General features: G+C 47.1%; 1 protein-coding gene across 1 annotated transcript in view; it reads right to left on the bottom strand.

Annotated features, from left to right (window-relative positions):
• LOC143285894 (uncharacterized) overlaps positions 1 to 9,857 on the bottom strand; it is a 54,699-nt gene extending 44,842 nt beyond the window's left edge. The window contains exons 1-9 of the mRNA XM_076593343.1: positions 9,706 to 9,857; positions 8,742 to 8,768; positions 6,991 to 7,136; positions 6,015 to 6,166; positions 4,373 to 4,565; positions 2,954 to 3,130; positions 2,542 to 2,687; positions 1,745 to 1,937; positions 841 to 1,013 (exon numbers count right to left, since the gene is read on the bottom strand). Coding sequence (XP_076449458.1) covers positions 841 to 1,013; positions 1,745 to 1,937; positions 2,542 to 2,687; positions 2,954 to 3,130; positions 4,373 to 4,565; positions 6,015 to 6,166; positions 6,991 to 7,136; positions 8,742 to 8,768; positions 9,706 to 9,745 — 1,247 coding nt within the window. The 5' untranslated portion in view covers positions 9,746 to 9,857. The remainder of the gene's footprint in view (positions 1 to 840; positions 1,014 to 1,744; positions 1,938 to 2,541; positions 2,688 to 2,953; positions 3,131 to 4,372; positions 4,566 to 6,014; positions 6,167 to 6,990; positions 7,137 to 8,741; positions 8,769 to 9,705) is intronic.
• Between the last annotated feature and the right edge of the window lie 3,453 nt (positions 9,858 to 13,310).

Genomic DNA, 13,310 nt, shown 5'->3' with positions numbered 1-13,310 from the left:
TCTGCCTGCCTGTCTGCCTGCCTGTCTGTGGGGTCCCGTCCTCCTTTTCCTGTCCTCACGTACTCCCGTCTCTCTCTCTCTCTCTCTCTCTGTCTCTCTCGGAACTGATGTGAAGTTTAATTTAGATTGTTATAATCAAACTGCGTGACAGAGCAATTATGTTTAAGTTCTGTTGAATCTGGTTTTTCCCTCATTTTTTCAAATCGTTATCTTTATGTGTACGTGTTCTCATGTGGAAGGCTGGTGGCCTTCGCTTTAAACTTCCTCCTCTCTCTCTCTCTCTCTCTCTCTCTGTGTGTGTGTGTGTGTGTGTGTATCGTGTATTCTTTTGTCTGCCTGTCTGTCTTCGTGTCCGTCTGTTCCCCTCCCCTTTTCCTTTATTTTTGTGGGGGTGGGGTAGGGGTGGGCGGGGGGGGGGGGGTATCGTATTTTCAAGGGCTAGATCTAAAAAATAAAACCAAACGCTTTTTTCTTAATCTACTTCCATCAGAAAATTTAAAAAATATTTATTCATTCATTCCCCCATGCTGCATTTACCAAAAGTCTTTTTAATTCTCACTTCAAGCACAGTGCTTTTGACAAGAACAAACTGACACGACATGGTTTTAAAGGGGAATATTTGTCAATATTTGTCCTGTTTTTCGCGATCTTAACTGAGAAATGTCGATATATGTTATAGTAAGGTAGGTTATTTGTTGTGGTGTACCAATAAAAGTGGGTTACTTGTTGATGTGTACCAATAAGCTGGGTTACGTGTTGAGGTGTAACAAGGTGGAATACGTCTTCAGGTGTAACAACTAAGTGGGTTACTTTTTGAGGTGTAACAATTAGGTGAGCTACTTTTTGAGGTTTCTCAGCTCATCGTCGGGGTCCATGGGGTCGTCCAAAAGTTGTGTCAGGGTCTTGTTGTCCGACTGGCGAATCATCTCCATCAACGTCTGCATCGCCATCAGCACATCCTGAGACGGGAACGTGTAGGTGCCGTTCGCCACGTAACTCAGGATCTGCCTCATCTGCCCGCACGATCGTCATCGCCGTTATTATCGTCATCGTCGTCGTCTTTATTGATGTACTGTCTGTCGTCGTCATCTTTATCATCGCCACCACCGCCACCATCATCATCAACACCACTACTGTCATCTTCACAGTCGTCGTCATCATGCTCGTGTATTGTTTGTGGTCATCGTTACTCTGTATAACTTGTCAATAATATCGTCGTAATGTTGTCATCATGATCTTCATCACTGTCTGTCAGTTTTAATAATAACAATAGTACACCGAAGAACCATGCAACAGAGTTACTTCTTCGACTGTCTATTACATTAAAACCATCACGGCGTTTTGTGAAAATAACGTCAACCGCTAAAAAAAAAATAATAATAATCATCATCATCAACAACATCGTCATCACAGCCATTGTCAGTGTCAGTCTCAGAAACATCCGCACAATTTTTGGAATAACAACTGACAGTAAATCCAGCCACTGGTCTAAACAGTCATCTTCCACGGGCTACAAGGGGCTGGTCATGGATGCAGAAAGATAATTAGATGTAAAAAGGTGTGTGGGGTGTGTTTGGGGGTGGGGGGGGGGTGAGAGAAAGAGGATGGAGACACACACACACACACACACACACGCACGCACGCACGCACGCACGCACGCACACACACACACACACACACACACAGACGGAGACAGAGACAGAGCGACAGAGAGACGGTGGTACAGAAACTGGCGGGGGCTGACCTTGTCAAGAGAAAACTGAGGCTGGGCGATGGGCTGGTTCCAGTCCAGCACATAGGGCTCCAGGTCCTGCGAGCCCTGCACGGGCATCACCAGCTTCAGGGTCTTCTCGATCTTGTTCTCCTTCAGCTGGAACTTCTGTCTTTTTACGATCTTCGGGTCTGAATCCGCTGCTTCCGTCAGTGTCAGGGTCTGACTGGTGACACACAGCACAGGTCTCTGCTCAGAGGGGAGGTGTATTATATGTGTGCGTGTGTGTAAAAGGACAGACAGACAGAGACAGAGAGAGAGAGAGAGCGTACGCGCAAGCTTGCTTCCGTTTTCATTTCGATAAGATTTAAGACAAGAGTATTCATATTCTATGAAAAAACTGGTTATACACAGATTTTGATAGCCATACCCATGCGATCGAATAACCAGACTGAACAAGAAATCCAACTGAAGACAGTGCTTAGAAAAGAAAGAAAAAAAGAAATATCACGAGAGATGGTGGGAGTGGGGGGCACTCGCTCAGTCAAGCCCCATGACAAAGCAGGGAATATGATATTGGTGGCAGAGTGAATCAGAATCTGAATACCATGAAGTCACCAAGCAGTAATGCGAGGTCTCCTCTAGTGAGTGGCGTCACTGCGACTTGATGGTGAAATGCCCATGATGCTTGCGTTTAGGCCGCTAAAGACCACCAGGCCGGACGCGTATGTGATGTTGAGATTAACATGAGTGGCAATGATGACGTCCTGAAGTTGAGAAACGGAGAGGGAGAGTTGGAGAAATGGAAAGGTTGTGGCTCACACACTTACTTGATGGATGTCTGCACGTTGCCGTCCTGTGGACTGTAGGGCGTGAAGATGATCTTGCCCTGGCCCATGGCTGACATGATCAGGAATGCTTTCTTATTTCCCCTGATGGCGTACGACACGTCGGCTTGAATGTTCAGGTGATTCACCTGAGTACAGCATGCACGTTTGTTCATCACTGAGTTACTGACTGTTTTGGATGCAGCAATTAAAGCATACACTATTGACAGGAAAAATGAAACGAAGCACACTGCCTCTTTCTCTCTGTCTGACTTCATGTCCGTCCATCCGTCCATACGTCTATCTGTCAGATTCTCTCTCTCTCTCTCTCTCTCTCTCTCTCTCTCTCTCTCTCTCTCTTTCACACACACACACACACACACACACACACACACACACCAACACCTGAACTCACCGAGCCCTCTCCTTTCTGTGGCTTGCCCCGGGACCCAAAGTTATCGAAGACGTAGGCCATGTAGGGCTTGTGCATACAGCTGTCGTACTGACGAACCTTGGTCAGGTAGAACTGGTTGTCACCAGTCAAGGACGGTTTGGGTGTGTAGGTGGTCAGGCAGTAACCCACAGGTGAGTCCTGCGAAGGAAAGCCGACACTGGGACTGGATTGAACCAACAATATTTGGGGTGTTCATGGGGACAGAAGTCAATAAGCCACACCTTTGTGGGGTTTCTAAACAGGCCTCAGCTCAGGTGAAGCAAATAAAAGTTTGTTCTAAGCGCCGAAATTTTAACTGTCAGTGTTTGGTCACCCCTAGATGGACTTTGGAAATAAGCTTCGTCAGGGTTTGTTGGTTTTTTTCAGTGAAGTCCAACAGAACTATGATCAGAAAATTATGATCCAATGCTGTAATGGTTCTGTCATAAGCAATACAAAATTTATTGCTAAATAACCCCCGTCTCTCTCTCTCTCTCTCTCTCTCTCTCTCTCTCTCTCTCTCTGCCACACACACACACGCGCGCGCACACACACACACCACACACACACACACACACACACACACACACACACACACACACACGTGTGTGTACATGAATGGGTGTGTTCCCATTCAATACCCTTTGGCACTGTCATGCCCGACGAGAGGCCAATAGGCATTGCCCCTTTTGTGCCGGAAAATTTGAAAATGAAGTGCATGTCACTTAGAATACCTGTGTGGCTTTTGGTGAGCGCTATTTGCAGCTAGACAATGAACTAACAAACTTCAGCAAATTTATATGGTGCTGAAGTTAGAGAAGACGAAACTGAAATTGTCCGTTTAGCAACATGTTTACATATCTAGCATAAAATCCCAGTCTTGGTGTAGTTTAAGACATTGCTAAAAAAAATTAAGTTGACCACTTAAGGTTAACACCTGTTTAAAGCCATGGCATTCCCCGCTTACATGGTCAAAATTATAAATTCAAACGGCTTAACAATTTGTGTTGCAGTCAAAAGTGTTATGCTTCCTTGCACCGTTAAAAAAAATCGTACGTTTAAAATGAGCATACTGTGTGCGTTTGTGACACACACGCAGACACACAGACACACACACTGTTTTATAATATGTCTATATCCCCGAAAACGGAGTACGGCTGCCTACGTGGCGGAGTAAAAACGGCTATACACGTAAAAGCCCACTCGTGTACATTCGAGTGAACGTGGGAGTTGCAGCCCACGAACGAAGATGTCTGTCACACACACACACACACACACACACACACACACACACACACACAAATCATTCTCTCTCTCTCTCTTTCTCTCTCTCTCTCTCCCCACCCCATCCCCCCGTCCCCCCGCCCCCTTCCCCCTTTCCCCCTCTATTCGCTCACTCACCTCCCACACAGAGTAGGATTTCTGTTTGGGATCAAATGTGTCATGGCGCTGCTCTTCTCCATGGGGTTTTTTGGGTGAGTAGGTCTTGTCCAGGTTGACCACGAAGACGCTGATGATGCCTCGCTTGATGTTCTTACTCCAGTGGGGCTCCGACTCTGCGAGGCTGATGTCGAAAACCTTGCCCTGGTTCCATCTGACACATAGATGCAAACTCCCTCAGGTGTCATGACATCCTCACCAAATGAGCTTGCCAGTACTGAGTTTGGAAGGAGAGTTGGTATTTATAATGTATTTATGATAGCACTTCCACGGTCGTCTGCTCATCCTGGAGTCTGCTGTTTTCAATATAAAACCGCGTATCCATTTATGGCATACACAACTGTCATCAAACGTCTACTTACAGCTACATGAATAGAACTGAATATTATTCGGTACGTTCTGTTAAGTGAAATAGTTTAGGAAAACAGTTCCTAAAAATAAAATAAAAATTTAATTTAAAAAATGATTGAATGTCAAATATTCTTTGAGACCTTGTTTGGAACCAACATGAACATCAGACTGTATATTTTGGAAAATCTAATAAATAGAGGATTTATCTCCACTTTTATTTGGAGTAAAACTCAACATACTCGCTCCTGCCTAAAAAGAATGAGTAGGGTATACTGACCTTTTTTTTCAAAATTCAGCTTTGGATTATGAAGACGAAATTTCATGAGACTAATTACATGTTGATCTTAAACTCAAGAAAAAATACTTCATGTATTTACAAGCGTAAATGTGGTGTGTGTGTGTGTGTGTGTGTGTGTGTGTGTGTGTGTGTGTGTGTGTGTGTGTGTGTGTGTGTGTGTGTGCCTACCTGCATACATGCCTGTCTGTGCCTCTGTGTGTATGTGTAGGGAGCGGGGTGGGTGTGCGTCTATGAGTTTATGTGGTGCGTGTGTGTATTTGTGTGGGTGTATGCGCACGCACGTGTTGCATGCGCACTTGCTTGCTCATGTAATAGAACTGAAGAAATACACAACTCAGGAGCACTTGGGACTGTAAGATCGTGAATTTGTGAGAGGGGTAGACGGACAAACAGAGAAGACCAGATAGGCAGAGGGGCAGACTAGGGGACAGACAGAGGTACAGACAACAGACAGACTTGAAGGCTAAGGGTTTGAGGAGCTGGGGGATCATGCAGACAGACACTCAGAGGAACAGACAAACAAGAGGTGCAGATAGACAGACAGACACACTGAAAATAGACAGGAGGAGCAGACACACACACACACACACACACACACACACACACACACACACACACACACACACACACACACACAGAAGAATAGACAGGCAAGAGGGGCAGATAGACAACGGGCAGACACACTGAAAATAGACAAGAGGGGCAGACAGACAGACACACAGAAGAATAGACAGACAAGACAGACGCACAGATGAATGGACAGACATAAGGGGCAGACAGACAGACAACAGACATACACACAGAAGAAGAGACAGACAAGAGGGGCACACACACACACACACACACACACACACACACACACACATAGGAATAGACAGAAAAGAGAGACAGACACACAGAAGAACAGACAGACAAGAGGGGCAGACAGACAGACAAATGGACAGACAGGCCGACCTGAAGGAGAAGGGTTTGCGGAGCTCGGGAATCATGACCCGCTGGATGTCTGCCTCGATGCCGTTCAGCAGCGTGTCCTGTGGCTGCAAGTTGAACATGGCCGTGTGGTCCTCCACGAACTTGTCCGCCTTGGCTATGTTCACCTTCTCCAGCTGTCAGTCACACACACACACAAACACACGCGAGCACGCACGCGCGCACACACACACACACACACACACACACACACAAACGCAATTTTTATCATTAGTAATAAGTCAAAGCGGCATTCGTTCTGTTATTGATATTGACAGAATTTTCACAATTTGTTTCGTTTTCGTAATAAAACATTTCGTTTCATAAGATGACTGGTCCGTTACCTTTTCGGCAGTCTGCATCCTGGTGCATTCAGCCTGAGGGTAGAATCTATTGCGGCATTTACAACTCAAAGTGTATAGAACTGATCATCGTCATCATTCTTGTTTGTCTTCTTGTCGTTACTGTCAACACCGTCGCAATGGTGGCTGTTTTTGTACCAGTCACAGATCATGTAGCTAGCGGCCCCGCAAAGAGACCATTTCGGGGCTGTACTAAATATTAAAGTCTATCAAAGTCTATCGAATTCATAATCGTCATCAATCTTGTTTATCCTGTTGTTACTGTCATGGTTGCTGTTGTACCAGTCAGAGGTCCAACCGACCGCAAAGAGACCATTTCGGTATTATACTAATCACAGACCAAGATTGTATTGTTTTGTATTGTATTACTCTTTTCGTCACAACAGAGTTCTCTGCGTGAAATTCGGGCTACTCTCCCCTGGGAGAGCGTATCGCTACAATGACAGCGCCACCCATTTTTTGTTGTATTCTTTTCTGCCTGTAATTTCATTTGTTTTCCTATCGAAGTGGATTTTTCTACAGAATTTTGCCAAGGACAACCCTTTTGTTGCCGTGGGTTCTTTCACGTGCACCGGCTAAATGCATGGTAGTGCATTTACCTGGGCCAGCAAGTTGTTGCCTTTATCCATGCGCAGCACGAGGTCAGCGGTCAGCCGAAGGCCACTGGTCAACTTGGAGCTCTGCGGTGCTCCAGTCACCAGTTGCGCATCGTACCGGTACCTGTACTGCCGCTTGGGCCGGAAGGCTGCACACACGGTGTAAACAGGGGAGGGGGGCACACACACACACACACACACACACACACACAGAGTCATGCAAAACCTCATCTTAGGGGTTGTGTCGGGTGGTGGTGGTGTTTGTCGTTCTGAATTTGTTGCGAAAGTGAAGAAGCAGCAGAAGTTGCAACAATAGTAACACTGGTGATACTCGATGCTGGTGAACATGGAGTTTGTGATTGTTTTTGAAATTATCTCAGCAGGTGTGGTAGTTGTGGTGGTGGTTAGAACGTAGTGCTAGCAGCATTGACAACAACAACAACAACAACACTAAAAGTAATAGTAGAAGACGTAGTTGCTGTCCTTGTTCAACAACAGCAATAATTTCAATCAGTAAGTTGTAGTTTTATCGGCAGTAGCTTCACCTGTTGTGGTTGTGCGGTGATAGTGCACAGTGAAAGATCTTTGATCCAACAACAGCAGCAGCAACAGTAACAGTATTAGCAGAACAAACAACAGCGGAAGTATTAACTAAAGCAAAACCACTATCAGTAACACAAACAGTAGTGGTTACAGCAGCAATACTGACAGCAGGAAGAGCGGCAGCCTTTTATTTTCATTTCATTTTATTGACTCACTTGTGTAAACAAAGTGAGTCTATGTTTTAACCCGGTGTTCGGTTGTCTGTGTGTGTGTGTGTGTGTGTGTGTGTGTGTGTGTGTGTGTGTGTGTGTCCGTGGTAAACTTTAACATTGACATTTTCTCTGCAAATACTTTGTCAGTTGACACCAAATTTGGCATAAAAATAGGAAAAATTCAGTTCTTTCTAGTCATCTTGTTTAAAACAATATTGCACCTCTGGGATGGGCACAAAAAAAATAAAAAATGAAGCCTAATTATATGCAAACTGCATTTACTGTTATATTTATATTTTTTGTATTCTCTAAACTTGGCACTTTGATCTGATATTCTGACCCAACAACAAGAGCAGTCATTATTATCATTTTTTGTTCAAACAGGAACTTCTTTTGCTAAGCATGGAAGTTTTATTTATTTTGCAAACGTTTTGGTGCAGGTAGTATAAAAGGAAAATTACTCTGTAATTAATGCTAGGGGACTTAATTTGCTTTAAACTGATCTTTCTCATCTTTAACATTACATTTTGAAATTATACTCAATACATAAAAAGCTTGGATTTTTTTTTTAAGTGTATCACAAGTGAGTCTTGAAGGCCTTGCCTCTTTTGTTTTTCTTATTAAAGTCTTCACTGAATGCAGTCCAAACAATGTGATGTGTAGGGTTTTTTTCTTTCTTTCTTTCTTTCTTTCTTTTTCTTTTCTTCTGTCTGTCCACATGACTCCGCTGCCTTTGCTATCTATCCACCTATCTATCTACCTACCTTTTATCTACCCTCCTGCCTACCCATATCTCAGGTAGTCTTATGCTTTTCGTTAATCAGTCAAATAGTTACAATCACACACACACACACACACACACACACACACACGCACGCACGCACGCACGCACACACACACACACACACACACACACACATCCACCACATAAAATAAGAAGGGTATTTTGTCTGGCTTCTTGATATGTTTAAACCATAACATAAGAAGGGTAATACTTACTCTCTTCATCGAGGCCTGGTCCACCGGCTGTAGATCAAACAAAAGTTTGTTAAAACATTGGATGAAAACATTGACTATTCACATAACAATAGACAACATTTGTGTGTGTGCGTGTGTGTGTGTGTGTCTGTGTGTGTGTCTGTGTGTCTGTGTCTGTGTGTGTGTGTGTGTCTGTGTGAACTCATGCCATGCAAATCTATTTTTGTTTGCATATAGATACGTCCATTATAAAATGTTTGATATAATTCAATGTTTCTGATTAATTTGATATTTCCTCACTTCTTTTTATTCACAACTGCGGGCTACTGGAGTGGTGCCATTAAATATTTTGTTAATTTTGGTCAACTGCATTTTCTGCACTGAAACAATTTTACTGCCGTGTGTTTTAACCAATATAGTTGATTCACACATCTTTACTCGGATAGAGCGAGCAAGCGAAGATGCATGTGTTAAATGTACAAAACTTAATATATTCATGCTGTTAACATTTATACATATATGTTATCAATGTCGCTTAAACATGTGTTTACTGGTAAAGTCCCATGTTCACTTTTTTTTTTCAAATTGCATTATCATGAAATGGAGATGAAAAAAACTTTTAAAAACACTGTACTGAATGTAAATCATAAGTCAATGAATATGACAAGCTCTATTTATTTTCATAACGTAACGGATGCTTTCGGAATCGGTTTGGGGAATGGGTTGTTTTGTTTGATGTTGTTTTGGGGGAGGGGGGTCTTTAAGACAGAATGTTAAAGAAATAAATAAAAATTGGGAAGAAACCGAGCTACAATGAATCCGAGGGTATCAAGCTTCTTCTTCGTCCTTTAGCACCAAGATCCCGTGCGAAATTCGATTATGAGTAAGCGAAAGCTCTGATTTGGGGAAGCCTTAGTGAGCATACACACTCTCTTCAACGTGACACAAAACCGTTTGTTTGGAGAAAAACAAAAAGAACACTCACCGGCCAGGCCAACGAAGAGAGCCAGCAGGATAAACCTCATGGTGGTGGATCTGTATGCACAAATCCAAACGCAGAAGCCGTCACCGTAACCGTAAGCCAACTGTTGTCCTGATGAGCCGGCTGCTGAACGACTGTGGCCGTCGTCTGCTTTATATTCTCGCCAAACCACGCGCTCTGTCCTCTTCACACGGGAAAAAAAGTTAAAAGAAGAGACATCGCTCATTTGCATGCTGTGACGCTTGGAACACACTGATTGGTGGATTAAGTTTGTTTTGTCATGCATGTCACTATTTGCAAGCCATGACTGAAAGATGCACACAACAGCAAAAAAAGAACCCACCCACCCCTCCACATAATTATGTTCTGTCCCAACGCACCCTTCCCCCAGCACCAGTCCCCGCTCTTTTGTCTACCTCACACACACACACATACACACACACACACACACACACACTCACACACACACACACACATGACTAAGATCCCCCCTCACCAACTTTCCACACATCCCCCACCCCTTCAGCAGATGTCGAGTGATGGTTTGGGTACTAGTCTTTCAGATGAGGTAGTGATTCAACTTAGTGCAAGTAAAACAAGACAGTGGACCCTGGCAAAATTCTGATTTGTTCACCATACGCTTGCTATGGATGGGGTTGGGGAACAGTAGCAGGACTGGTGCTTTCAATTCCAGTGGTAGTAAAAGGGGACTGTTTTTAATAGACCTAGGAGGGTGGGGTGGGACTTTTGCAGAGAACAGAGAAAAGTCTATGACAACAGGTAGAGGTGATGGTGTGTGGGAACGGGAATCGAGGAGGGACTATGGTCATGGAATGAAGGAAAGGGGGAAAGGTGTCGTGGGGTTTTCAACAGCATGAGCGGACCTCAACAGAAAAGGGGAAAATAGTAATGGTCCGTGAAGACAGGACAAATGGGCGATCTTTGGAAACAGGGAGAGATCAGTGTAGGAATGGGTAGGGCAGGGTATATGGGTGTTGGGGAAAAAGAGAATGGTCTGTAGAAACGAGGGGAGATGGTCTATGAGAACGGGGAGAGAGGACGGTCTGTAGGGACGGGGAGAAAGGTCTATTGGGACGGGGAGAAAGGAGGGTCTGTAGGGACGGGGGGAGAGGAGGGTCTGTAGGGACGGGGAGAAAGGAGGGAGGGAGGGTCTGTAGGGACGGGGAGAGAGGAGGGTCTGTAGGGACGGGGAGAGAGGAGGGAGAAAGGAGGGTCTGTAGGGACGGGGAGAGAGGATGGTCTGTAGGGATGGGGAGAGAGGAGGGTCTGTAGGGATGGGGAGAGAGGAGGGAGAGAGGAGGGTCTGTAGGGACGGGGAGAGAGGAGGGTCTGTAGGGACGGGGAGAGAGGAGGGAGAAAGGAGGGTCTGTAGGGACGGGGAGAGAGGAGGGTCTGTAGGGACGGGGAGAGAGGAGGAAGAGAGGAGGGTCTGTAGGGACGGGGAGAGAGGAGGAAGAGAGGAGGGTCTGTAGGGACGGGGAGAGAGGAGGGTCTGTAGGGACGGGGAGAGAGGAGGGAGAGAGGAGGGTCTGTAGGGACGGGGAGAGAGGAGGGTCTGTAGGGATGGGGAGAGAGGAGGGTCTGTAGGTACGGGGACAGGGTGATCTGTAGGGGTCTGTAGGGACGAGGACAGGAGAGTCTGTAGGGGTCTGTAGGGATGGGGAGAGGAGGATCTGTACGGGTCTGTAGGTACGTGGAGGGTCTGTAGAGGTCTGTAGAGATAGAGAGAGGGGAGTGTCTGTAGGGACGGGGAGAGGAGGGTCTGTAGGGATGGGGAGAGAGGAGGGTCTGTTGGGGTCTGTAAGGACGGGGAGAGAGGAGAGTCTGTAGGGACGGGGAGAAGGGTTTGTCAAGGTCTGTAGGGATGGGGAGAGAGGAGGGTCTGTAGGTACGGGGAGAGGAGAGGGTCTGTTGGGGTCTGTAGTGACGGGGAGAGAGGGGGGTCTGTAGGTACGGGGAGAGGAGAGGGTCTGTTGGGGTCTGTAGTGACGGGGAGAGAGGGGGGTCTGTAGGTACGGGAAGAGAGGAGGGTCTGTAGGGACGGGGAGGAGGGTTTGTCAAGGTCTGTAGGGATGGGGAGAGAAGAGGGTCTGTTGGGGTCTGTAGTGACGGGGAGAGAGGGGGGTCTGTAGGTACGGGAAGAGAGGAGGGTCTGTAGGGACGGGGAGGAGGGTTTGTCAAGGTCTGTAGGTACGGGGAGAGAAGAGGGTCTGTTGGGGTCTGTAGGTACGGGGAGAGGAGAGAGTCTGTTGGGGTCTGTAGTGACGGGGAGAGAGGGGGGTCTGTAGGTACGGGAAGAGAGGAGGGTCTGTAGGGGAGAGAGGAGGGTCTGTAGGGGGAGAGAGGAGGGTCTGTAGGAACGGGGAGGAGGGTTTGTCGGGGTCTGTAGGGATGGGGAGAGAAGAGGGTCTGTTGGGGTCTGTAGGTACGGGGAGAGGAGAGAGTCTGTTGGGGTCTGTAGTGACGGGGAAAGAAGAGGGTCTGTTGGGGTCTGTAGGTACGGGGAGAGGAGAGAGTCTGTTGGGGTCTGTAGTGACGGGGAAAGAAGAGGGTCTGTTGGGGTCTGTAGGTACGGGGAGAGGAGAGAGTCTGTTGGGGTCTGTAGTGACGGGCAGAGAGGGGGGTCTGTAGGTACGGGAAGAGAGGAGGGTCTGTAGGGGAAAGAAGAGGGTCTGTTGGGGTCTGTAGGTACGGGGAGAGGAGAGAGTCTGTTGGGGTCTGTAGTGACGGGCAGAGAGGGGGGTCTGTAGGTACGGGAAGAGAGGAGGGTCTGTAGGGGAGAGAGGAGGGTCTGTTGGGGTCTGTAGGTACGGGGAGAGAGGAGGGTCTGTAGGGGGAGAGAGGAGGGTCTGTAGGAACGGGGAGGAGGGTCTGTTGGGGTCTGTAGGGACGGGGATGGTCTGTAGGAACGGGGAGAGGAGGGTCTGTAGGGGGAGACAGGAGGGTCTGTGGAAACGGGGAGAGAAGGGTCTGTAGGGATGGGGAGAGAGGAGGGTCTGTAAGGGTCTGTAGGTACGGGGAGAGAGGAGGGTCTGTTGGGGTCTGTAGGTACGGGGAGAGAGGAGGGTCTATAGAGACGGGGAGAGAGGAGGGTCTGTCGGGGTCTGTAGGGACGGGGAGAGAGGAGGGTCTGTCGGGGTCTGTAGGGACGGGGAGAGAGGAGGGTCTGTCGGGGTCTATAGGGACGGGGAGAGAGGAGGGTCTGTCGGGGTCTATAGGGACGGGGAGAGAGGAGGGTCTGTCGGGGGAGAGAGGAGGGTCTGTCGGGGTCTATAGGGACGGAGAGAGAGGAGGGGCTGTAAGAACGGGGAGAGAGCAAGGCCTATGAGAACTGGGAGAGAGGAGATTCTATGGAAACGGGAAAGAGTGGGATCATTGGGGACGGAAAGAGAGCAGGGTATATGGGAGTGGAAATCGAAGAGGATACACGGGAACGGGGATGGAGGTACAGGATATATGAAAATGGGGAGAAAGCAGAGTCTATGAAAACCGGGAGAGAGGAGGTCTATGAGAACTGGGAGAGAGGAGGGGGTCTATGAGAACTGGGAGAGAGGAGGTCTACGATAACTATGGGAGCGGGGAGAAAG

This window comes from Babylonia areolata, chromosome 1 (genome assembly GCF_041734735.1).
Source record: "Babylonia areolata isolate BAREFJ2019XMU chromosome 1, ASM4173473v1, whole genome shotgun sequence".
NCBI lineage: Eukaryota > Metazoa > Mollusca > Gastropoda > Neogastropoda > Buccinidae > Babylonia > Babylonia areolata.
This window is presented reverse-complemented; position numbering and strand designations above follow the sequence as displayed.